Here is a 26407-nt window from a genome sequence, read left to right as displayed (position 1 = left end):
GACAGTCACGGTTAACAGTGTATGCCACCAAATGCTTCTGCTGTTTTTGAGCCTCATTTCTTCCCGCCATCTCCTCCTAGGCTTTGATTCATGAATACAAACCTCCAGTGAGCTCAGCTTCGTTGTTCTAAGCCATACATCAAAGCGGCATTAGGGAAGCATATGTTTTTCTTCCTTGCCTGAACAATTTTGGAGATTGGCCCATGTTCCTGTTGTTTAGGAAACAGCAGGAAGGGACTGGTCCCCTACTCAGCTCCGCAGCCCAGGAGGTTAGAGAACACTTTCCAAATCTCACCTCCCCAAGTACTGGTCACCCCCAGCCCTCCCAGCCAGGTAGCACATGGAGAGTTTGTTGGCCGACACGACAGATAACAAACTTCTGCAGGCAAATGGCCTCTCTTTTTTTGTCAGGGATGCAGAAACAATGAGAGAGGCTTTGGCAACACAAGACCAGGTAGGTATGGTGCGTTCCTCTGAGCATGATAAATAACACCTTTGCTAGGTTTCAGGACTCATTAAACAGCATTTAGTGGCTCCTTTTTTCCCTTGTCTTTTAACTCTTGCAGGCAATATGACTTGGAGTACAGTATTTCTTAATTTCTCCAAAGCTGTTCGGAATAGCTCATCAAAGCCAACACTGGGAACAAGTCCTGTAACTATCAGGCTAATATAGTCCATGCTAAGTTAAACGAAAGAACTAGCCTTTACTAGCTTATCTTTGGGACACCAATGTTTAATTATGGGTTTTTTGTGTTGTTTTGTCTTGATTTATTTTTTCAAGCTGGATATCTGTACACTTCTCTGTAAAAAGAGCCAACTGCAAGGTTTCTAGTAGAAACCCATGGTACAAACTGATTGGACAATGCCTATCTGGCAAGGCTTATCCGCCCTCTGTTCCAGGTAAATAAGCATGAATATGCTATAGAAAGGAGCCCTGGTGGCATGGTTGTTAAGGGCTCAACTGCTAACCAAAAGGTTGGCAGTTCGAATCCACCAGCCACTCCTTAAAAGCCCTATGGGGCAGTTCTACTCTGTCCTATAGGGTCTCTATGAGTTGGAATTGACCCGATGGCAATGTGCTTGAGGTTTTTTTTTTTTTTAATGCTATAGAAATGGGAAGTTATTTAGTGAATGGGCTTAAGTGAAGAAGAGAGAGAAGAAGAAAAAAGAATAGACCAAGTGCATAGACGACTGTGCGGGAACAAAATTTGAACTGACTTGGGAGACGCAGCTATGTAAGGTGCCTACAAGCTAGGGAAATGAAACCAGAGGCAGGAGGTGCTCTAATTGCTGTAGGGGAAGGAGATGTCTATGCCATCATTCAAGAGCATCATTTCCGTAATTCACAGAACAGCCTGGAGGAGAGGCACTGAAGATTCCAGACTCCTGGCCCAGCACCCTGGGTATTATTATTATTATTTATTCAGCATTGACCATGTCAAGGTATGGTGCTAGGAACTAGGAGGCATTTAAGTTAGGGTTCATGACCTCAAGGAAGTCACAGTCTAATTGAGGAATAAGCTAACATTTCTTGAGCTCTCCCTGTGTCTCAGGCACTGTTATAAATTTACTTAACACCTTTGAAGTAGGTACTGTCATTATTTGCTTTTCAGGAAACTAAGGCACAGAAAAGTTAGGAAATTTGTCAAAGGTCACACAGGAAGGGGGCACAGCTGAGATTTCCCCTCAGTTGTTTGGGCCCATGCTTTTGGGCCCATGCTTTTAACCACTTCACCATCCTATCTCCTGACAGTTCCGAAGACAGACGTGTGGAGAATGGTTATGTCAATAGCCTAGAAGAGGCCTCGAGTGACTGGTTCTGACAGCAAGAGCTACAGGAAGGAGTTCAGAGCAAAAGGGAAGTGGCACGTACTACAGGGACCAAGGAGGATGGGATGGAGTAGGAGGGATCTGAGCTGAGCCTAGGGAGGAGGAGGAGAACTGAGGATGCTGAGGAAGACGGGAGGAAAAACGCCAGGATGAAGATGCCGGAAAGAAAACTGCATAAACAGGAGACCATCAGGAAAAGAATCTCTCTGGAGTCGAGGGTTTGTATTGAGAATGAGCACCAAATAAAGGCAGGAGCAGCACTATCTTAGGAAGATTAACTTGTCAAGAGCTAGTGAGACGGACCAAAGAGAGAAGAGATTGGTGTCAGCAAAGCTCTAATCCTTTCCCTTGGAAAAAGTCACCCGTGTTCCTGGGCCCACCAGGTAACAAGAAACAGCTCTCCCTTTTTGTCCACTCAGCAAAGGAACACAGCCCCTCTGTTCTGGGCAGAGAATTATATCCCATTCCTGCCTTTTGGTGCTGTGCTCCCACCATTTAATAGAAATTTACAAGAATAACCCTTTGCAGGGACAATAGCTCTAATTCTGCAAAATCTTATGAAGTGTTACTTGCCCGTTCGCTGGGTGTAGATTTTTTCAAGTAAGCAGGTTTTTTTTCAAACTAGGAAGTGAGATGTTAAAGCAAAAGTCTAAAATCAACACCTTTTGAAAATACTAAGGCAACTTTGAAATGGTGACTAAAATTTAAATCCCTGAAATGGTAAGATGTGCTTTAATTTATCTTCCAGCCCTATGTTCACAGAACCTAAAGTGCCTAAGACAGAAAAGTTCATCTCTCTGGAGGTTTCAAAGGCTAATGTTGTCCTCAAGGTCAGGAGGCCCTTCCTGAGCTGACCTCAGTGCCTCTCCAACCTCATCTTCCCACCGTTCTCCTTGCTCATGCTGCTTCAGGCCACTGTCCTCCTTGCTGTTCCTCACACCTGCCCAGCCTACTCCCACCTCAGGGCCTGTGCACCTGCTGCTGCATTTGTTGCTTGTTTCCTAGAAATCCTCATGGCTCAGGCCTCACCTACCTTAGGTGTCTTCTCAGGAACCCCTTCACTGGCTGTCATAGATGAAACCACACTCCCCCCACCACAGGCTCTTCTCTATGCCCTTTACTCTGTTTTCTTTATAGCCCGTGATATTTAACTTGCATTTGATTCCTGTCTGTACCTTCTTCCCCAGCCCCAAACTTAAACTCCATAAGAATAAGAAGGGCTTTTTTTTTTTTTTTAAGTTTACTTTTGCCCCAGCATATAGAACAATGCTTAGCACATAATCAACACTCAATAAACATCTGCTGAATGAATGCAGGAGCATGAACTTCTATGACTTCTGCAGTGAGACAATGTCCCTCCATAGAGATGGGTTGGGGTCTCCTTTCCAGTAGCAACCAGCCTTCTTATGAGCCATGAATCCTGCAGCCCCTGAGGGCACAACTCCAAGTCTTAGCTGGCAAAAAGAAGCTCTGCTCTGCACCATTCAAAACATTCAGTTGTGGAAGTCCTCTCTCAAGTCAGATGTCTCTACCCATTTTTGGAGAGTCCCAAATCCAAAACCTTTATACCGGAAATACCCACAGTAAAAACTAGTGGCTGGGGATTCCATTACTGAAGACATAATGCAACATGTAACCCTAACTCCCACTAATCTGAGTGCTCAGGGTCTGGGGACCTGCCATCCATCCCTCACAAGTGCAGTGGCCCACGCTCAGAGCCAGGAACCTGGCTGTGGCTGCTCTCCCTCACCCACCCATAAGCCTGTGTGCCAAGCCAAGCCCCTCTCTGGCCCTATCAAGCAACCTTCAGAGCAGATTCTAGATAATGAGCTATTGCCTCTGTGCTAAGGGCAGCCCTGGGAGCCACCTCTCTTCATAAGGGACACAAAACTGCGCAGCCATACAAAACTGTGGCTGAACAAAGCAGCTTTAAAATGGGAAAACAAAAACAAAACACACATGCGCACACACACAAGATCCCCCAGACTAAAAGGGAAGAAGGCTAAGGGCCTAGGCGTGGACTGTACTGGGGAGAGGCTAGAACGATGGAGACCTGTAGGAGAAAAGCAGATGTGGAGATAACTTCCTGCCCCCACAGGCCAAGGCAGCGCGGCCTCGGCCTGCCAATTAATATCATCAGGGGTGGGGAGCCCAAAGTTTTCAGGAATGCCAACCCAAAATAACACTTGCTTTGTTGAAATAACAAATCCGTTAATTAAACATCTACCAGCAGTCAGCTCCCACACGGGGCTTCCTTGTCTCATCAGTCTTGCTTAATGCAGAGCAGACCCCTGGACAAGCCTAGGCAGGAACCCACTGTCTGATTACTCTGCATTTACTAAGATTGGAAACAGTGTCTTTGATAAATATGAAACCCTGACTAGGCATGTGAGACAACCCCTGCCCCCACCTCACCCCCCGCAACCAGAATAAAGTTTTGAAAACCCTAGAGGAGGAGGAATTTTTGCTTCCATTTTTTTCTCTTCCTGGAAAGAGGTGGACATTTCACTTGGGCTGCAAGGTGAAATGTGTCCTCTATGCCAGTTTCTTGAGTGCTCCTAACTAGGGCTTGCAAGTTGAAATGAATCTTCCATGCCAGTTTCTTCAAGAATATCACTAACTTGGAATTTGCTTAGGTTTAGCATCAGGGAAGGTACTTTTTTGCTCTGCCTTTGCCCCTATTGTTACCCTTCTTCCAGTGTCCTTGAATTTTTTTTTTATCGCCAGTTCCAAACTCTCATTCTATTTAAGAGGTAGGACAACACTCCTAGGAAAGAGTGACAATTTTTTAGGGAGAGGGAAAGAGAGTCTATTTACTCTGCCAAGAGAGGTTCACCTTTCCAAAGTGCCCCTTAGGGGGTACTGAAACTACTAGGGTGGAATCTATACTTTCCTTCTAACCAGTGGAGAAGAGGGCTATCTAGTCAGTGAGTTTATGAGAAAGACCTGGACATTTCAGACAATTCTGCCTATTCTTGGGGTTTAGCCTGCTCCAGGGGAGATCCAGGCTGTCAGCTTTACTGGGGCAGGACCCAGTGGGAAGACCTGCAGTTTCCAAACTGGCCTGGGAATGGGTAGATAGGTTTAATTTGGGGGTGACTTGCTAACAAGCCCATTGTTAAACAGAGGGCTGGCCCAATCTGTGAGCACAAGCTCCAGGAACATCCATGGCGATTTTACAGCTTGAAGGAGAAACCACCTCAGAGAGGTGCTCTGTGTTTGCCAGCCCCCCGCCAAGCCCCCACGCCCCTGGCCTCCAGCATACCTTTCTCAGCTCATCTTTCTCCCTGGTGTGAGTGTCTTCCAGGACTTTGCGCTCTGAGTAGGCCTTCTGCAGCTCTGTCCGCAGGCTCTCCACCTCCTCCTGCAGCCTCGGGCTGGTGTCCACACCCTGGCTCTGCTGGTACTGTGCCAGCTCCTTCTTCAGCTTCTCCACCTCCATGGTGTGCGTGGAGGTGACCGCGGACAACTGTTCTGACAGTGTCTTGAACTCTTTGTTCTGTGGAGCGGGAAGAAAGAGGCAGAGAGTAGGGGTAATTAGGCCAGGAAAAAGCATGAAGGCAATCAAAAAAGGAACTTCCCAGGTGGAATTAAATCTCACAACCATCACATGCTTGAGTGCTCTTCTGGCATCTCCCTAACAAAATTCTATTGTGGACCTAGGAGGAATAGAGGAAAACAAAGGGCAACAACACTGAAGCCACTAGAACAGTCCAGGGAGTGCTTCTGAGCCCTTGCACAGCTAGAGTTGGCTGACAGCAGTTGGCTTCCTATGTTGGGTTGGACAGATTTTACACCCAGTTTTTAAGTTGGGGAAACAACATAGCCAACTTGCAGGATCGGCAGCCCTTGCTTTTTAGGTTTCCCTGCTCTTTTGCACTGAGCCCTCCCGGCCCTTGGACTCGCTGGCACAAAGAGCTGCAACCTAATCGCGGGCTCCGAGACAAAGGGCCCCTTCAGCATCCCCTCTTCCAAGGAGGCCCTCCACGGGGCCCTGGGATCACTCTCAACATCTGTCAGCAATGGCTCACCCCGTGAGATGTGGACTGCGGAACTGATGCCCTGCAAAAGCCACCATGCCATGCCCCTGCAGACTGGCTACCTGACCACGTACCCACTCAGCCAAGACCCAGGTGGGAAGCAGACCCCCACGTGCCTAGCACAGTGCCAGGTGCAGAGGGGTACTGGGAAGTGGACTGTAAAGTAAGAGTCACATGCATGGGGCACTAAGAACCTAGTGCCAGTGCCAAGGGGTAAACTGTCAATTAGGGGCAGACATTGGTGTCACAGGAGACAGTAGCGGCTAAAGTGGTCAGGGGGTCAGGGGGAGTGGAGAGGAAGAAGTAGGATTCCCCAAAGAATCAAGCAAGCAACAAATAGTCATTGGTTATTCTTCATTGTTATTCCCTGCAGGCGCTCCAAGTAGAACAGAGTTATTGGCTAAAATACCAATAAGCTGGGGCATTAAGAATCAATTCATATGAGAAATGGAAGTTTATGGAAAGCAGGGAGAAGCAGCAAAAGGAAAGCTGTTGGAACCAGTGTAATGGCATGTACATCATGGGCCTCAAGCTGTGACCCATGTGCCAGTGTGCAAGCAGTACGTTTCTGAGCTGACACAGAGACAAAGGTCCCTCCCCTCTGTGGGAATCTTCCAGTAACAATCTGATATACTCTATGTGAGGTCTGCCAGCCTTGCTCTAAGTCACCACAAACAAGAAATCCAACAAAATAGCATTTTTTAAAAAAGCTCAATACCTGTGGGTCTGCCCACTCTGATATGAGTCTCCCCTGGAGGCAGAAGGGTCTGTGCACGGGGCAGGGGGGCTTCAAGGAGGGAATGTACACTGGACTAGCCACTCTCAGACTAGACCTCAGCTCTGGCTAGAAGTGAGGCATGGCCTGGGTCAGATCACCAGGAGAGTGGTGAGGAAGAGGGGACTGAGGGGGTCTCTAGGTAAGCTGGTGGGGGGGATGGGGAAGAGGTACAAAATGGGGGGGGGACATATCCTGCTACCCTGAAGGATTCCCAAGAAGAACTATGTTCTGCTGACAAGCAGATGATGGCATCCTGCTAAGGACAAAGAAGATACCTCAGACCCAGATGCAAAGTATAATTCATCCAGGGGGCCCAGATGGGGCTAGGTGAAATTGGGGGTTAGGAGTGGTTGGAGTTGGGTTAGGTCCCCGCTCTGTCCTTGATCAGCTGTGTACGTCTGGCCACATCACTCAAGCTCTCTGTTTCCTCTAGTAACTCCTACCGCATAGGGTGGTTATCAAGACTCAGGGAGATACAGTGCTTAGCTGGGTGCCTGGCACACAGTAAAACAAAAACCAAACCCACTGCTGTCGAGTCGATTCCAACTCATAGTGACCTTATAGGACAGCGTAGAGCTACCCCATACAGTTTCCAAGAAGTGCCTGGTGGATTTTTTGGTTAGCAGCCATAGCTCTTAATCACTATGCCACCACGGTTTCCAGCATACAGTAAGTGCCCAATAAACAGTAGCTGTCTTGTCATTCAGAGTCCTTTAAGGAATTCCTTGGAAAGATGCTCTCTTTGCTAGCTGCCTGGGGTGCAGGTGGAAGATTTTCAGCAGCTGAACACAGGCAGCTCCTTAAGTAATCACTGGGAACTCACCGCAGCAGAACACTGTGTGTTCTGATTGTGCTTCCAGGATATCAGAAAGGAAGACACCTCCCCACCCCCTACAAAGGGCCCAGCAGTTTCCTGCCTACGTCCTCATGCCTGCAGGTGTCCATAGCTGTGCACGCAAGTCTGGTTCAGGGGGGTGGCACAGGGCACTCACTTCCCACAGACCCCCAGAATCCCTGCCTGCACTGCCAGGCTGAGCTCCCCAGAGCTGTCTCTCTCAGTGTCACCTGAGACCTGGCCAGCCTTGTCCTGTACTTGCGAGGGCCTTCTTCTGACACCACGCGCTAGTCCACCCTGGGCAGAGGGCTGGGACTTTCTAGACAGGTTCCTTCTCTCCTTGGGCACCTCAAACATCCGAGAGGATGCTCACTGTGCTCCAGGCTCAGCCTACCGCTGAAGGGCACAGATCTGTCCTTGATGGCAACAAAGACTCTGTCTGGGGAGATAACTTCAGACTCTGCAATTTGTTACTTTCAAAAGCTCATTTTTGTCTCAAAGGTTTGGTTAGGGAAGATCGTTTTTATGGTTGAAATGTCATCTCTGCCTGAGGGACAAGGCATCCTTCTGCTCCTCCAATCAGTGATTCCAGGGCCTCCGCTGGTCTCTACTGGACCTTTGTGCGAAGCAGAAAGAGGCAACCCCTCGGAGGGGGACAAAGCTGCCCCTCTGGATAGACATAGCCCCAGGGTCCACAGCTTGCAGCAGACAGCGCCCCTTCTCAGGCTCACGGTCAGGGAAGTGGACTGCATTTCAGCCCCATTTGTCCCTGCACCCAGGTACCCTTGTGCAGGGTACAATCTGCAGAGTTGAGCCTAGAGGCCCTGAGTGGTCTCCAATCTACGAGCTACACATGCTGGGAGCAAGGGGTGGGAGCAAGCAGGTCATGTATGTACATAGTGAACACAAAACACATCCCACGTACACCACCACCACTTACCAGGTGCTTACTACGAGCCAGGCATACTACATGCTTCCCATATAGTAATTTATTTGTTGTTGTTGTGAGCTGTCAAGTCAATTCCAACTCATAGCAACCCCATGTAGAACCATCTCACAGGATTTTCTAGTTTTTTAACTTTTATGGGAGCAGATTGCCCCTGTGGAGCTGCTGGGTAAGTTTGAACCACCAACCTTCTGGTTAGCAGCTCAGAGCTTAACTGTTGTGCCACCTGGGCTCCTTATTAAGTCATTTACCCCTCACAAAATTCTTATGTGGTAAGGGTGATGAATATCCTCGTTTCTCAGATGAGGAAACTGAGGCACAGGAAGGTCCTCAGGCTATGACTCAAAACATATTACTTTTCAGATGTGTGTGAATGCTCTTGTGAATCATTAACTATTAACTAATTTAGCAAATTTCCTGAGTGCCTTCCTAAGCATACTGAGTCAAGTTGATTTAAAAGGTTACCGACTCCATAGATTTGTGTTATGTTTTATAAAGTAAGACATATTCAAGTGTAACCGTATACATGTATAGGTCTAAGGAATTTGGCCCTCACTATAAAAAGCTGTAGGCTCCACTAGCCTAGTTACTCTACATGTCCTGCTGGAATAAAGCCTGGCTGGCAAACAGTTGAGCCACGGGCTACATCATTTTGGTCCCCTGCAAGAATTATTTTAACTGAATAAACGTCACACCAGAGGCCTACACCAGGTACACCGTCAGAAATGGTCCCAGGAAACTGTCACTGTATTTACTGCTGAAAGATGCTGTGGAGGGTGTGGCTTACTGCATCACAGATTATGAAACCAAAAACTAAACCAGTTCATTGCCATCAAGTCTGACGCATAGCAATCCTACAGGACCAGAGTAAAGCTGTCCCATAGGGTTTCTAAGAAGCAGTTGGTGGATCTGAACTGCTGGCTTTTTGGTTAGCAGCCAAACTCTTAACCACTGCAACTGTGCCACCAGGGCTCATACAGATTATGAAAACCACAGGAAAAAGTGTCAGCACCAGGGACAGCTCCAAATCTCTGAAACCAGTTGTTTCTCTCAAAAAGAGGGGGGGAAAAAAAACCAAACCCATTGCCTAAAAAAGTACAGTAGATTTCAACTTTTGGTGACTGATCCTGTTTCTTTCTTTCTGTTGTTTGCTTGAGAACTCAGCACCAAATTGGTGTCTCGTCTCTCTATCAGGGTGTGCATTAGATGTGAATACTGGGTACCAAGCTTACCTTCGTTTTATTTTTCAGCTTCCTCCTTCCCTGAGCTTTGGGCAATGGGAATGCTTTTTTAAAAAGCTCTCCAAGATGATTATTCTACAGTGCAGCCTGGAACCACTACTCGGGTTAGCATCAGTGAAATTTTGAACTAGAGAGATTTTAGGCCAACCCCCTTTGAAGAACTCAAGATCCAATTAGAAATAAGGCCACATTTTCACCTGAGAGTGCTCACTGTGGGTAAACTTAAGGCAGAACCCAGCCCTCTGTCCAGCTGGGACTCAGTCCACTCCCAAGCTACCCTGACAAGCGCTGTAAGAGGGTTTTACCCATGGTGTCCCTGGCATTCATGGGTTCCCTCCTCCTGGCTAAAGAGCCTTCTAAGCAGGGGAGCAGCTGCCTGAGTTCTTGCCATGCGTCACAGAGAGAAGTGACACCCATGCACTTCCAAATGGCTGGCCCCATCTGCTAGAGATGTCAACAACCATCTCTGAAGAACCCAGGAATGCAGTTTACATTGACGCCACCCCTCATGACAGAATGCCAAGCATCTTCTTTGACACTAGGTCACACACTCCACTGTAAAATCCAGCCAGTCCCAAGGACAATGCTGTCACCTATATAAGCAGGAATCCAAAACAAGACTAAGAATGTCTCCTGGACTGAGGAATTCTCCTCACATGTCCCAAGAGTCTCCCAATGGGCAGGGATCTTACAGTTTGGTAGGATGTGGCAGCATATTTGAAGAGCAGAGACTCTGGAAACAAACCAGACTGCCAGGTTTTGATCCCAGCTGTGCCACTAGCTATGTTACTTAACCACTTTGTGCCTCAGATTCCTAATCTTCAAAATGGGAATAATATCAATGTTTATCTTATAGAGTTGTGGAGGATTAAATGAATGGAAGGCACTCAGAAGTACAAGTGGCACACAGTCAGGCAACATGGGGAGGGGTATGAGAAAGCAAGATCCAGTCCACCCCGACTCCTTCTGATCACCCTCGGGACACAGGGCAGCCTGCCCAGGGTAGGTCACACCTGCCAGCACTCACAGATGTTTGCCAAGCAGGAAGTTTAAGGCAAAAAGCTTTTTTTAAAAATAGACCTTTTAAATCTGTTTCTCTTTGATGTTCAAGCACGTGGCTTGTAAAATACCAGATTTATTTTTAACCTCTCAAGTCAGCTTTGAAAACCAGCAATGTCAATGCAGGGCCTGTGGCTGGAAGCACAAGGCTGAGGTGGCCAGTCCTGCACACAGGGCACCTGATGGCGCAGCAGAGCCAAGGCCACTCTTCTCTCTGACTGCACTTTGCTTGGAAGGTTAATGGATAAAACTTGACTATGCAAGTGCCTCTTCTGGCTAGCCAACTACAGTCACAATATCACCACTACCAACTTGGTCCACTTTGTGCTTGCAGTTTTCAACCGGCCACAGACCAGAACTCTTCCTTTCCACTCTTCTGTCCCTCTAAGCAGGAGTCCGTGGGTGGCACAAAAGGTTAAGCACCTGGCTACTAACTAGAAGTTTGGCCAGAGGTCCTTGGAAGACAGGCCTGGTGATTTACTTCCAAAAGGTCACAACCATTGAAAACCCTATATGCAGTTCTACTCTGAAATGCATAGGGTCGCCATGAGTCAGGATTGACTCGGCAGCAACTGGTTAGGCTTTTTTTTGGCGGCAGGGTCCTCCTGAACTGGACATGCTTTCCTCCCTGACCAATGGCAAACCAACCTGGGCAGAGAATCTCCCCTTCTCAAGATCCTTAGTCACACCTGAAAGTCCCTTCAGCCACGTAAGGTAACATATTCACTGTTCCAAGGACTGAGACATGGACATCTTGAGAGGCCTTATTTTGCCCATCACCATCATTAACGCTTTTGCCGGGTGGGCAATACATAAGGACATACGTGCTCCCTTGGGTCTGTCTCTGGCACATGAAGTTCTCTGAGGAAGCTCTCTCACACACACCCCTGGCGCCCTACCCCACCTACCCCCAAAACCTGGGTGGGCATTCCTGACACTGACCTGGTCGTCTATCTTCCGCTGCAGCTGGACCACCTTGTTCTCCATGCCCACATTGAGGCGCTTCAGGTGCTCTGCCGAGCGGGCCTCGATCTTGAGGGCCTTCAGCTCCTGCTTGGCCTTGAGCCTCCGGAAGGCACACTGGATGACAATGGCCGCGTCCCGTAGCCGTTGGAAGTGCCTGCGTGCCATCCAGCCCCGCACATGCTTCTGGATGATGGTGGCCTTGTGCTCCTTGAGGACCTGGCAGGGACAAGCACACACACTCTGTGGGATTGCACTGCAGGATGGGGAGCAAGGGAAGCTTATGTAACTGCCTGGATTACGAGAGCCAAGGTCCACCTAGGTTTCAGGAGATGCAGGGAGAATATGCCTCCCTGAGATTTAAAGCTTTGGTGGCTGTTGACCAAGTTTTAGCTAGGATCTGCTGCCTGTGTAGCCACAGGGAATCAGCTGTCATCAAAATCAGTGTCATTTTTTGTTTGTTTTATTGGTTAAGTGTTCAACTGATGAGGATCCTGTCCTATTGACGGTGAGCTGGAGAGATAAAGTGAGATCCTCAAGTAAGAATCCACAACAGGTTAATAGAAGGGCCAACACTTGGATTGTAATTCACTGTTCTTTTCCCACCAAGTAGCGTCCAACTAAAAAACCGCTCAAGAATGTTCTCACCTGAACACCCTAAAAAATAAACAAAAAACAAACCCAGCCCATTGTCATTGCGTCGATTCCGATCCATAATGACCCTATAGTTCTACTCTGTCCCAAGTAGAACTGCCCCATAGGATTTCCAAGGAGTAGGTGGTGGATTTGAAGTGCCTACCTTTTGGTTAGCAGCCGAACTCTTAACCACTGTGCCACCAGGGATCCGCAAAATAAATGTTTGTGGAATCAATCAATAAACATACCTGCTGTGAGATTAACACGTTTTACCTCACAGCAGTGAAAAGCAGAGCTGGGGTTCAGGCCTTGTGCTTGCTCTCTGCATGTGCTGCACCATGCTGGTTGCCCTCCAAATGTCACCTGTCTCTCCAATGGTGACATCACACAGATGTCACCACTCTCAAGAATAATCACAGATTCTCCCACTGGCCTGGGTTTTCCCACATAATTGTGTTATGGTGTGTTCCACTCTGAAGCCAGATCTCATTTTTTGGTTACCAGTTTAGTGCTTTACTTTCATTATCTAGAAAATAACGTATTTTCTTGTCATAGAAGAGACAGATGTTCATTTTAGGAAAAAATGAAAATATTCTAGACATTCCCTTCCAATCTACTTTCCATCTTGGCACTGAGCTTCAGCTGTATCGGTGTGACTTTGTGGAATGGACATGTCCTGACTCAGGACTCCCCAGCCAAGTATTTTGGCTTCACTGAAACGATGAGCCGAGAATGTCCTGGCAGTGGGGAGGCCAGGGGCCCTCTCCTGACTTCACCTTGCTGGGCTTCAGGCTCCTAATCCACCGACAGAAGGGCCTGGAGTACGTCGTATCTAACATCACCTCCAGCTCTCAAGTCTAGATGAGCCGAAGATGGGTCACCAGGCTCTGCTGACCATCAACCCTCAGACAGGTGACTCAGCGGCCAAATACATACCATTCCTACCTCGTGGGACTTTGACGAGGACATGGTGAGAACAGAGACGTGAAAATACTTAGAAAAAGTTAGTAGTGCCCCATGCACACTTGTGCTGGTGACAATTTACTTGCTGAGTTCTGAAGTTGCAGCCCTCAAGGCCTTTGGTTGGCTGCTGACGACTCACCTGGTGGTAGATTCTCCGCACGAACATGCCCCGAGTAAAGGCTTGGATGACCACGGCAGCCCTGTGGACTCTCTGGTAGGCCAGGCGGGCCCTGCGCATCCGGTACTGCTTCTGGAACACCACGGCCGCCCTAGTCTGCCGCAGATGCTCGGCCAGCCTGTGGAGTGGGAACAGGCGGTGTTACAGCACGGCCTTGCTGACCTCAGGGCCTCTGGGCCATTCACAAATGCAAACCCCGCCCCCCCATGGCTCTACCAGGACACCCCCAGCCCAAGCCAACTCTTATCGCCTTACTGATTCTAGCAATGCCCAGGCACTTGAAGTGCAGGCTCCAAACAGCTCTCTCCAAGTTGTCCAAGGTCTTTGCACAGGCTTAAAACCCATTCTAAGTATGACCCTGATCCTTGCTGACCACTCCCACCTGTGTGCCCCTGACAGTGACCTGGGCAGTTTTCAATGATATCACCATTAGCACTACACACCACGTGTTTACATTTCTGTCTGTCCCTGTGACCCTCACTGGGCTTGGGGATATCAGGGGCTGTGCCTCAATCATCTGATACAGGGCCTAGCGTGGTAGATGCTGAGTAACTATTTGCTGAATGAATAGAATCTTCTTAGGCCTCCGCCAATCCCTCCCTGTTTTCTCATTTCTCCGCCCTTTCTGCCTGGGATACACTGAATGTGGACATCTACCTTCCCGTCTCATTTCTGCATTCCCCACTCTTGCCCTACACCCAAATAAGACAGAAAGTCAGTCTGACACCTTCTACCCTTCTTAAGGGCCTTACCGCATACCAGGCTCGTCTGAAGGGTGCAAGTTAGAAGCTCGCTGCCATCAAGTTGACTCCAACTCATAGCGACCCCATGTGTGTCAGAGTGGAACTGTGTTCCATACAGTTTTCAATGGTTGACTTTTCTCACATAGATTACCAGGCCTTTCTTCTGAGGCACCTTTGGGTGGACCTGAACTTCCAACCTTTCCGTGAGCAGTGCATTAACTGTCTGTATCACCCAGGAACTTCAAAAGCTAGAAGGAATCCTAGGAATCCTTGAGTGCAACCTCCGAGAAGGAGGTGGCCCGCTTGGCCCCTGCCCCACACCGCTTGCTGAAGCGACTCTGCTTCTCTAGCTCTCGTAAGTACTTTCTCCCTATATGGGTTCTGTATATGCACTAGAATATAATAAACTCCCTGCAAGGAGAACGCAGGCCGACTCTGCTTTACAGCCTTGCCCGTATGGAGCCTAAGACAGTGGCCTGTGTACAGGGACACCTGATGATGTGACTAGTTGGCACAGAATGTCAGCAATTGCTTAGTGTCAAGATTACCGACAGTCTTCTCATTCCTGTAACTTTTGCTCTGGAGTTAGTCTCCCAACAGTCTGAAGGTAATTAATGACATTCAACATCTCTGGTTATGCTCGGATAAATAGCACTCGAGGGTGAACAGGACCAATCTTTTACTTTCATGATACAAAGGATGCCTGCTCTGAGCGTGTACCTCAGGGGCACTCCTGTTTTTCTAGATTCAAGCAGAGATGACTCAGCAACCAGCCACCTGTGAAACTTTAGTTGCCAAATGTAACATTTCATGGCAATTACTATCACTTCTCCAAGGAATCTCCTATTTGGAGAGCCCCCTGATCTTGAACCAGGGGCTTGGTCCCAAATCTGCTGACTTGTATAAAGGCCGGGAGATGAGGTCTTCTCATAGACCATGTCCTCTTTCCCCAGCTCAGTGGAGACGCTCAGGCTGCTTCAGCATCTCATCTACCCAATGATGGTATCAGTTAGGAATGGAGAGCTAAAAACAGCATCTTCTGCATGGCGTTGCATGGGAGCCTGGCTGGCATGCTTGCTCTGCCCAGGGGTAGCTGCTTGTGTTTAGACACATTACTCTCTTTGGACTGTCTTGGTTCAACAGCTCATGAAGGGATCTCCTAGAACTTTTCCAGCCCTAATTCCCCAAATCTCAAGGGATTATGAAACTGAAACTGGTGGTATAAATAACGAGGCTCAGCATAGGTTAACTGGGACAGAAAGGCTGAACTTGTACCTTTTTCTAAAAGATTTTTTTACTTTGGGGGTTTAGGCACAGGAAGAATGGTTGGACCATTGCAAAACCATTCCATTCTAGATCTGTGCTGGTGGGATGGGGGGACCAGGAGACCTGAGAACCGACCTGATCCCTGAGGGTGAGAGGGAGAAAGCTGGGATGCAGACAGGGCCTTACAAGAGCTGCTCTCATTACCGATGATGAGAGAGACCAACCAGCCCTTCCCTGCCCCATCTTCTACAGCTCCAGATTGCATCAACCGGGGGCTGGCTTGGCTCACCTGCGGGCCAGGTATCCTCGGCAGTACCTCTGTAGAGTCAGGGTAGCCCTCTTCAGCCTGCGGTATTTCACCTTCTGCAGCCATCCCCGAACAGTCTTCTGGATCATGATGGTGGCTGCCCGGAACTTGTCAGCCCGCAGCTTCTCCAGGTATGCCACCTGGCCTGCCCGGAAGAAGATCTTGGTGCGGCCAAACTGGAACTTGTCAGGATCCTTTACAAGACAAGGAGGGGAGCTGGTTCATTATCAGTGGAGCAGTGAGGTAACATTTATCCAGCCCATACTTTCAATCCTAGCCCTTCCAATGCACAACTCCCTTGCCAAATATCATGTACTCCTCCTCTTCAGATGCAAACTCACTCTCCACATTCACTTAGCAGACATTGAGTCCCTACTATAGGACAGGCACTGGACTAGGTGTTCAGAATGCAGAGGTGAACAAGATGTTTGCCCTCAAAGAACTGACATCATGATGAGGGAAGACAGACAGGCAAAAAGAAACACAATAATGTTTTCAGGTACTGGTTATGAAGAAAATAAAACAGGGGTTGGGGTGGGATAGGGATGTTTAAATTGAATGATCACGGAAGGCATCTCTGCAGAGGTGATACCTGAACATAGACTTGAATGAAATGAAGGAGGCAGCTGTGGGAAAATATGGAGGAGGGGAGTTCCAGCAAAAAGGAGAGGAGATGCAAAGGCCCTGTGGTGGCGACAAGCTGGGTATATTTGAGGAACAGGATGGCTGCATGGAATTGGGATGGGAAGCAGCTGGGGGTCTTTGAGAAATGACCTGCCCTGGTCTAGTTTATACTTAAAAAAAAAAAGATTAACCTCAAATGGCCACACAGTTGTATGCATAATTTCAGATTGTAAATAACCCCCAAATAAATTTTATTTGGCTTGAGACTATGAGTTTTTTTGGGACACACAATTACTGTCTTAATTATATCTATTTGGGTTAAAATTAGTTACCCTTCCCTGAGCTCACCCCAGTGGCTAAGGGAAGATGACCCAGCAATGTGCTCAGGGACAAGCCTAGGAGAGAACACTTGGGTGAGGATGTGATCCACAGCGGAAAGTTAACACAACAGTAATGGAGAGCTCTTTGTAAATCAACTTCCATCTACCTTTGCTCACTGGCATGAAGGCCAGAATAGGAAAGGAAGCAATGAGTCCAGGTCTAAGGAAAACACACACACACGAGAATGTTGCATGTTGGCAAATGGCTTTATAATAATGCTGAATGCAACTCTTCACAGTTAGCAGGAATCCCATTCCACAGATGGCTAGGCTGTGGCTGAGCTGGGGACACAACATCCTATTAGAGTGTCACCAACTAAGTCTCCACCATGGGCCAGGCTACCTGTGAAGCTGGGAAGGGCAGGGGAAGCTGTTCATTTTTGTTTGGTAAAATGCTACCTGACAGGCCTGCTTCTCATCCGTCCGTGTATCTGCTCAGGGCTCTGAGCACATGCTGAGAGGAACAGGGACTAGACTGGGTTCCTGGAAGCTCTGAGGCAGCCAAGGCCCTGTTTCATCACTGCCCTGCTGGGGGAAGGCCCCTCTTCAGTGAGGAAGGGGCAGGAAGCAGAAGTGGGCGGGTGGCTCAGCCCTCGTAGTCACTGGACTAGCCTGGCTGCTTGGACTTCAGGGGAGCAGGGGCCTGGCGGCTGCCTGCTACACCCTAAAAACCAGAGTGGACACATTTGAGAATAAACCAGGAAGGAGGAGACCTGGTCTTCAAAGCCATCTGTTTTTACAGACAAAGATGTCTCTGAAGGTCACACCTGCCACAGCCTGTCACCCACTGGCCTGTCATGCACTCTCCTCAGCCCATGTGTCCTGAGCAGTCTGTCTCCTACCCAAGATCTGCTTTCTCAAACCCCTAGAACTTACTGACTATACTATCCACATATCAGTCAATCAGATGTTGTGTTTTGATAACCTTTCTCTAAGAATCATAGACTGCGGGAGCTGAAAGGAATCTTGGCAATCTATTCTAAGCCACTCCTCTTATTTTACAGATGATAAAACCAAAGCCCAGAAGAGTGATGTGACTGGATCAAGGTCAGCCTGGAAATATCAAGGAATAGAACCCAAGACCCAGACTCCCAGGCCAGAGATCTCTTACTATAACACGGCCCCTTTCATAACACTATCTCCTTTCCACACCTCTCACACAGTTCAGGTTCGGGTAACAGCTGGTTTCCCTGGCATGATTCCCTGCAGCTATCTCATAATCACGCTAGATTATTATTGATCACAGAGGGCAGGGTCCGAGTAATATGCTCACACTGACTGCTCCAGGTTAGAGTCCATAGAAAGAACTCAATATCTATTTGTGGAGTTAAAGAATAAACAAATCCAGGATAAGGCTGATGGAGAATTCGTAAAATCCTTGCAGGAGGAGATCCTACCAGAATCCAGGTAACTCCCTAAGCCACAGTGATTTCTTAAACCCTCCTTAATAAAATATCCCCTCAAGTCTTCTTAAAACCAAACAACAGTTTAATTTAACTAGTAAAATAGATTTGACTTGAGCATTATGCTCTTTTAAGAACTATCTATGTGGGATCAAAGTGACAACAGCAACCCCAAAGATTAGACAGAAACCCTAGGGGGCAGTGAGTTTGTTAATGGGAGAGGAACAAGTCAGAAAAGAAGGGTATGAATGGTTGTACAACTCGAAGAATGTAATCAATATCACTAAATGGTACACACAGAAACCGCTGAAATGGTGTATCTTTTGCTGTATATATTCTCAACAACAAACCCCAAATCCTTCATTAATAGCTTAATGAAGCATCCTTCAGCTCCCAGACCCCCTCCCAATATACGTGGCCACTGAGCTCCTGTGACTGGGCCTGCACATCACCTTATACTGCTTCTTTCCTAACCATTCTGCTCCAAAATGCACTAAGCGCTTGCTCGGGAGGGGCCCGGAGCTAGCAGGTGCCCTTCCAGGCTAACACATGGCTCTGTTGAGTCTGTTTCTCACACAAAGTCCAAGGAGCATCAGTATCTAGAAGGTGTAGCCTAAGGCAAAGGGGAAAAAATTAAAAGGAGGCAATACAAGATCTTCAGGCAAGACGTCAAGCACTGTCCCTAGTCAGTGACCAGGAAAGATGACCATCACGCACAGTGACATTAATCAGACCGGATGAGTGGGCATTGTGGTTTAGACCATGGGGGTTCTGAGTCAGCCTACCTGTGCAACCTCGGGCAATTAACATCAGCATTCTGTACCTCCATTTCTTCATCTGTAAAATGGGGATAATACTTATATTTACGTCATAAGGCAGTTGTGAAGATTCGATGAGGTAAGGTATACGAAGCTGTAGAAAAGCACCTGACTCCCGTAAGTGCTCAATAACTGTGAGCTACTGCAGTATGATGGATTGCTTTGATGTGGCCTTTCTCACCATGGTCAAGTAACACCCACCCAAGTGAGTGAGTGTTGTCATTGTTGTTAGGTGCTGTTGAGTCGGTTCCAACCCATAGTGACCCTATGTACAACAGAACAAAACACTGCCGGTCCTGCACCATCTTCACACCCTTGTTACGCTTCAGCCCATTGTTACTGCCGTTGTGTCAATCCATCTCATTGAGGGTCTTCCTCTTTTTTGCTGACCCTTGACTTTACCAAGCATGATGTCCTTCTCCAGGGACTGTTAACTCCTGATAACATGTCCAAAGTAAGCAATACGAAGTTTCACCATCCTCGCTTCTAAGGAGCATCCTAGCTGTACATGGTCCAAGACAGATTTGTTTATTCTTCTGGCAGTCCATGATATATTCGATATTCTTTGCCAACAACACAATTCAAAGGCATCAATTCTTTGGTCTTTCTTATTCATTGTCCAGCTTTCACACGCACATGAGGTGATTGAAAACACCATGGTTTGGGTCAGGTGCACCTTAGTCCTCAAAGTGACATCTTTGCTTTTTAACACTTTAAAGATGTTTTTTGCAGCAGATTTGCCCAATGCAATATGTCCTTTGATTTCTTGACTGACTGTATCCATGGGTGTTGATTGTGGATTCAAGTAAAATGAAATCCTTGACAATTTCAATCTTTCCTCCATTTATCATGATGTTGTTTATTGGTCCAGTTGTGAGGATTTCTGTCTTCTTTATGTTAAGGAGTAATTCATACTGAAGGCTGTAGTCTTTGATCTTCATCAATAAGTGGTTCAAGTCCTCTGCACTTTCAGGTTGTTAATGAGTATTCCTCCAATCCTGATGCCTTGTTCTTCTTCATACAGTCCAGCTTCTCGGATTATAGGTTCAACATACAGACTGAATGAGTATGGTTAAAGGATACAACCCTGACACACACCTTTCCTGATTTTAAACCACGCAGTATCCCCTTGTACTGTTTGAATGACTGCCTCTTGGGCTACGTAGAGGTTCCTTGGGAGCACAACTAAGTGTTCTGGAATTCCCATTCTTCTCAGTGTTACCCGTAATTTGTTATGATCCACACAGTCGAATGTCTTTGCATAGTCAATAAAATACAAGTAAACATCTTCCTGGTATTCTCTGCTTCCAGCCAAGATCCATCTGACATCAGCAATGATATCCATTGTTCCACAACCTCTTCTGAATCTGGCTTGAATTTCTGGCAGTTCCCTGTCGACGTACTGCTGCAATCACTTTTGAATGATCTTCAGCAAAATTTTACTTGTGTGTGATACTGATGATATCGTTTGATAATTTCCAAATTCTGTTGGATCATCTTTCTTTGGAATGGGCAAAAATATGGATCTCTTCCAGTCACTTGGCCAGGTAGCTGTCTTCCAAGTTCCTTGGCGTAGATGAGTGAGTGCTTCTAGTACTGCATTCATTTATTGAAACATCTCAACTGGTATTCTGTCAATTCTGGACCCTTGTTTTTCGCCAATGCCTTCAATGCAGTTTGGACTGCATATGCTACCTCCTCAAATAGCTGAATGCCAATGAATTCTTTTGGTACAGTGACTCTTTGTATTCCTTCCATCTTCTTTTGATGTTCCCTGTGTCATTCAATATTTTCCCCAAATAATCCTTCAATATTGCAACTCGAGGCTTGAATTTTCTTCCTTTCATTTAGCTACTCTACATTCAAAAGCAAACTTAAGAGCCTCTTCTGACACCCATTTTGGTCTTTTCTTTCTCTCCTGTCTGTTTAATGACCTCTTGCTTTCTTCATGCATGATGTCCTTGATGTCATTGCACAACTCGTCTGGTCCTTGGTCATTAGTGTTCAATGCATAAAATCTACTCTTGAGGTGATCTCTAAATTCAGGTGGGATATACTCAAGGTTGTACTTTGGCTCTCGTGGACTCGTTCTAATTTTCTTCAACTTCAACTTGAACCTGCATATGAGCAATTGACGGTCTGTTCCACAGTCAGCCCCTGGCCTTGTTCTGACTGATGATATTGAGCTTTTCCATCATCTCTTTCCACAGATGTAGTCCATTTGATTCCTGTGTACTTCATCTGTCAAGATCCACGTGTACAGTCATTGTTTACGTTGTTGAAAAAAGGTATTTGCAATGAAGAAGTCATTGGTCTTACAAAATTCTATCATGTGATCTCCGGTGTTGTTTCTACCTCCAAGCGCATATTTTCCAACTACCAGTCCTTCATTTCCAACTTTTGCATTCCAATCGCCAGTAATTATCAATGCATCTTGATTGCATGTTTGATAAATTTTAGGCTGCAGAAGTTGGTAAAAATCTTCAGTTTCTTCATCTTTGGCCTTAGTGGTTGGTGTGTACATTTGAATAATAGTCGTATTAACTGGTCTTCCTTGTAAGTGCATGGATATTATCCTATCACTGACAGTGTTGTACTTCAGGATAGATCTTGAACGTTCCTTTTGACAATGAATGCAATGCCAGTCCTCTTCAAGTTGTCATTCCTGGCATAGTGGACCATATGATTGGCCAATTCAAAATGGCCAACATCAGTCTATTTCACCTCACTAATGCCTAGACTATCGATGTTTATGCATTCCATTTCATTTTTGATGGTTTCTAATTTTCCTAGATTCATATTTTGTACATTCCATGTTCCTATTATTATTATTATCATTAATGGATGTTAGCAGCTATCTCTCTTCATTTTGAGTTGTGCCACATCAGCAAATTAAGGTCTTGAAAGCTTAACTTTGTCCACATCATTAAGGGTGACTCTACTTTGAGGAGACAGCTCTCGCCTAGTCGTATTTTGAGGGCCTTCCAATGTGAGGAGCTCATCTTCTGGCACTATATCAGACAGTGTTCTGCTGCTATTCATAAGATTTTCACTGGCTAATTTTTTCAAAAGTAGACTGCCAGGTCCTTCTTCCTAGTCTGTCTTAGTCTAGAAGCTCAGGAGAAACCTGTTGCCCAAGGCTGACCCTACTGGTATTTGAATACTGGTGGCATAGGTTCCAGCATCACAGCAACATGCAAGCCACCACAGTACGACAAACTGACAGTCGTGTGGTGAGTGATTGGGTGGTATGGTGCAAATACAGTAATTTGTGGCCCACCAAGGGCACTGGTCAGTTTTGCCATCCCACTGGGCTTGAAATAAGGCATCCCAGAGAGGGGAAGGAGAGGATCCCACAACCACCAAGTACGAACAGTCAGTAGCAGAGCGTGTCCTTTGAACCTAGGATTCCTGTGCTGAGAAACTCCTGGAACCAGGCCACAGAGAGAGTAAGGAGCTGTAACACTGAAGACAGCAAGAAGTGGTGGTAGAGTAATGGTAGCAGGAGAGACAGACAGGAGATGGTACAGTGGGCTTCCCAGCCCATGGAGTGAGAAAGCTGAGTGTCTTTGGGCCAAGGCTTACTGGAGGAGTGATGTGCCTCTGGGCACTCACTGGCAGAGCTAAAAGAGCTTTGTAACACTTGCCCGGGCAGGGCAAAGGTCAAGGAGCCAGAGAGAGGCATGCCTGCGAGCACAGCTGAGAAGAAGCTTTCCTGAAAGAAGAACTGTATCCTGAGCATTCCTGAACCTGAACTGTAACGTGTTACTTCCCTAAAAAACTCCATAATCATGAGTATTGCCTGTGAGTTCTGTGTGTCCGCTGCAATGAATTACTGAACTCAGCACAAAACTAGAGAGTGCCGTGGGAGGGACTGTCGGTGTCATAATTGGTAAAGACAGCAGAGAGAGAAGGCATGTCTGACCTCCACCTCATAGGAATCAGCCTTGGGCTGTTGATATTGATTCTCCTTCCCTGTAATAAAGTTAGAGGAGGTCAGATGCCACCTTCATATCATTTTTAGAGCCACAATTGGTGGGTTTCAAGTCAGGGTAGGTTAGTGTAGCTCATCATCCATGCAGTCATCGCACAATGTCATACAGCTCCTGTGACACCTGGGAATTGTTCTAGGAACACAATCACAATAAAGCCCTTATCATTAGATGTTCACAATCTAGTGAGATGACAAGGAAACCCTCAATTACGATACAAGGGATAAAAGCAATAAGGAAGACGGAAGGTGAGTACTGCTGGACCATAGAAGATGGAATAAATAACTCCATCTGGGAGGCCAGAACAGGCGTTCACAGACCAGAAATCATCTTAGAGCTCAGTATACAAGAAGAGTAGAACTTGGCCAGGCAGGTAAAGTGTGGGGAAAATCATTTCAGGCAGGGGGAACAGCATGTATTCATATAATTTGTCATTCATTCATTCCACAAACGTTTAGTGGATTCCTTCTATGTGCCAGGCCCTGTGGCTCCTAACTAAGGGGGAAGAGCCAGTGCAAAAGACACTGCTCTCTGTAATCTAGCTGGGAATGAACAATAAGGACATGTTCCTTTGGAACACAGTACAGCATGTGACATGGGCTCTGAGAGTAGCACAGAGTGCTGGAGGCGAGTGCTCAACTAGGGAAAGCGGGAAGGCAGAGCTGGCACTGGAGCTGGGCATTGAACAGCAGGTAGGCTCCTCACAGGTGGAAAGAAGAGGCAGCTATGCCAGGCAAGGCCCAGTAGCCCGAGTGGGTCAAGGGGCAGTCCGTGCAAAGGCACCTGGTCCTGTTAGCTGTAGGGGAGCATGTGTGGGTGGAAGCTAAGTCAGCCAGTCTGACTGGAGTCCCCTTCCACATGCTCCCATTTGGGAAGCAGAGGTTCTGCTGGTAACATTGGAGAAATCCAGGGAGAGAAAGGAAAATGAAACTATGACCCTAGACAGAGGAGAAGACAGCCATGTGGCACAGTGGGCTCCTCACAAGCATTGACTGCACGTTAAGAGGTCAGCTCCCGGGGTCAGCAAGCAGGCTGCCTCTTTGGTCTCCATACCAACAGAAATCATCTGACTTTCAACACAGACTTTCTCACCCTTGAAAGTAAAATGTGCAAATGTGGACACTGATCCGTTAGCACAGCTAAAAAGCTCATTAACCAGAGTCCAACCAACGGGAGCCTTCACTGAACCAGACTGCTGCCCTCTGCTCTCTACTGCAGGAGAAAAGGGGCAGAGGAGGCCAATCCTGGGCTCTCCTTTTCAAAAACACAAAAGCAAACCAAACCCACTGCCGTCAGAGTCAATTCCAACTCATAGTAACCCTATAGGGCAGAGTAGAGCTACCCCATAAGGCTTCCAAGGCTGTAATCTTTACAGAAGCAGACTGCCATATCTTTCTCCCAAGGAGTGGCTGGTGGGTTCGAACTGCTGACCTTTTGGTTAGCAGCCTAGTGCTTTAACCACTGCTCCATCAGAGCTCCTTTTTAAAAAGGTAGTTTTAAATGCTATGTGTCCGTTTTCACAATATCCTTCACTGTCTATAGCTACAGACTTAAGAAGATGATGCCCAGAAGACGACTATGTCACATTTATAAAATAAAGCCTCACCTTAAAACCTGAGTATTTGCTGGTGAACTGTTCCAGATGAATGGATTTTTCTGGTAAAATTATGCTTGGAAATTTTATTTTTTTGATATAATTCTTTTTATTACTTTCTTAAAAGGAAAAATTTTTTAAATATAATTTGTCCCTTTATCAAGAATATTAATTATTATACTCTGCTATAATCCCTGAAGAAGTCTCTGGGTGGCACAAATGGTTAACGGCTCCACTACCAACTGAAAGGTTAGTGGTTCAAATCCACCCAGAGGTGCTTCAGGAGACTGGCCTGGCAACCTGTTTCTGAAAAGTCACATCCTTGAAAACCCTATGGAGCAGTTCTACACTGCACACATGGGGTTGTCATGAGTCAGAAATTGACTCCATGGCAACTGGTTTTTTGGTCTGGATTGAGAACATTAATTATTATACTCTGTTATGATCCCTAGGAGCCCTCGTGGCACAGTGGTTAAGCACTTGGCTGCTAACCAAAAGATTGGTGGTTCAAAACCACCAGACGTGGCAGTCTGCTTCTGTAAAGATTACAGCCTTGGAAACCCTATGTGGCAGCTCTATTCTGTCCCATTGGGCCGCTATGAGTCACAACTGACTCGACTGCAATGGGCTTTTGGCTATAATCCCTGAATGCTCTCGGAACTATTGAAATGTTTAAAGATTTGCCCCTCGCAAAAGGCCTCCAATAGCTCTGCTTTTATATATCTCTGGTTTCACCTGTCAAATGTGATTTTAGGTCCTTTCAATTACAACATGAAATCTGTTATCTTATTTAAAACAATTATCTGGGTAAGGGTGGGAGGCTATGCAATGAGTAAGATGTAAGAGGCACAGCTATTGACTCCCAGGTCTGTGTCTGGGCTCCTAACCTGAGCCCTGAATTGGTGGACCAGGTGTGGTGAGCTATGCCACGCTTGGATTTTGGAGAAGCCAGAGGTCCTGGGCCAGAAGCTTGTAGCCAGCAGTGTAGCCTCATCATGAACCCCTGTGGGCTGTGCAAATAATTTCTGTGTGTGCTGACACGTGAAAAAGGCTAGGAGGTGTCTACAGTACATGGGTGAAGGGGCTGTACTTTTGCAGTCACTGAGATGGGCAATAGATTAACACCTCAGAAACAGTTTCAAGAAAGATGGAAAGAATTTGGTCAAGATAAAAAGGCTGTTAGCCCCCTCTGCTAACTCCCTGCTCTCAGAGCGTTCTGGTTAAGCCTTTCCTGGAGCCCAGGACTGCCCAGTGACGTCCCCAGCTCACCTTGATGAGGTTCTCCAGGACAGACTTGCAGATGGCCTTTTTGTCCGTGTTGGCAAGCTCTTGCTTTTTGACAAGCACCCGGTACCGGTTGAAGAAGTCATGATAGGCCCACCTGGAGGGAAGGCAGAGATGTGTCAGGGGACATGTCCTGCCTCTTAGCCACACAAGGGCCACGGGTGACCTCAGACAGTGCCTTCTAGGGCCAGTGCTTCTTCAGAGCAACAAAAACAGTCCCTGGGGTATTTTGTCTTCCCCCAAATACCCCAAGAGAATTTCAAAGTGTTGATTTATTTATGGCTGGAGGCCCAAGGGGAAAGGTCAGTTTTAGAGGCCCCTCTTGGAGGGCTGACTGAGACGACAGTCATGACAGAGGGCTTCTGCCGCCAGCAACTGAGCGCCACTCCTTGGCTGCTGCTGAAGAAGTAAGTAACTTAACTGGTATGCCGCTTTGTTTGTAAATCCTGGTTTTCTTCTTATAATACTAAGAGTGCTCATTGTAAACTTTTTTTAATGCAGAAAAGTACATATTAGGACATAAAAAC

General features: G+C 46.9%; 1 protein-coding gene across 1 annotated transcript in view; it reads right to left on the bottom strand.

Annotated features, from left to right (window-relative positions):
* The window catches only part of MYO5B (myosin VB), a 398883-nt gene that overhangs the window by 73116 nt on the left and 299360 nt on the right, over positions 1-26407 (bottom strand). Inside the window, exons 18-22 of the mRNA XM_010586735.3 lie at positions 25866-25977; positions 15768-15979; positions 13431-13587; positions 11672-11911; positions 5096-5329 (exon numbers count right to left, since the gene is read on the bottom strand). Coding sequence (XP_010585037.2) covers positions 5096-5329; positions 11672-11911; positions 13431-13587; positions 15768-15979; positions 25866-25977 — 955 coding nt within the window. The remainder of the gene's footprint in view (positions 1-5095; positions 5330-11671; positions 11912-13430; positions 13588-15767; positions 15980-25865; positions 25978-26407) is intronic.

Source organism: Loxodonta africana, chromosome 11 (genome assembly GCF_030014295.1).
Source record: "Loxodonta africana isolate mLoxAfr1 chromosome 11, mLoxAfr1.hap2, whole genome shotgun sequence".
NCBI classification, from domain to species: Eukaryota; Metazoa; Chordata; class Mammalia; order Proboscidea; family Elephantidae; genus Loxodonta; species Loxodonta africana.
This window is presented reverse-complemented; position numbering and strand designations above follow the sequence as displayed.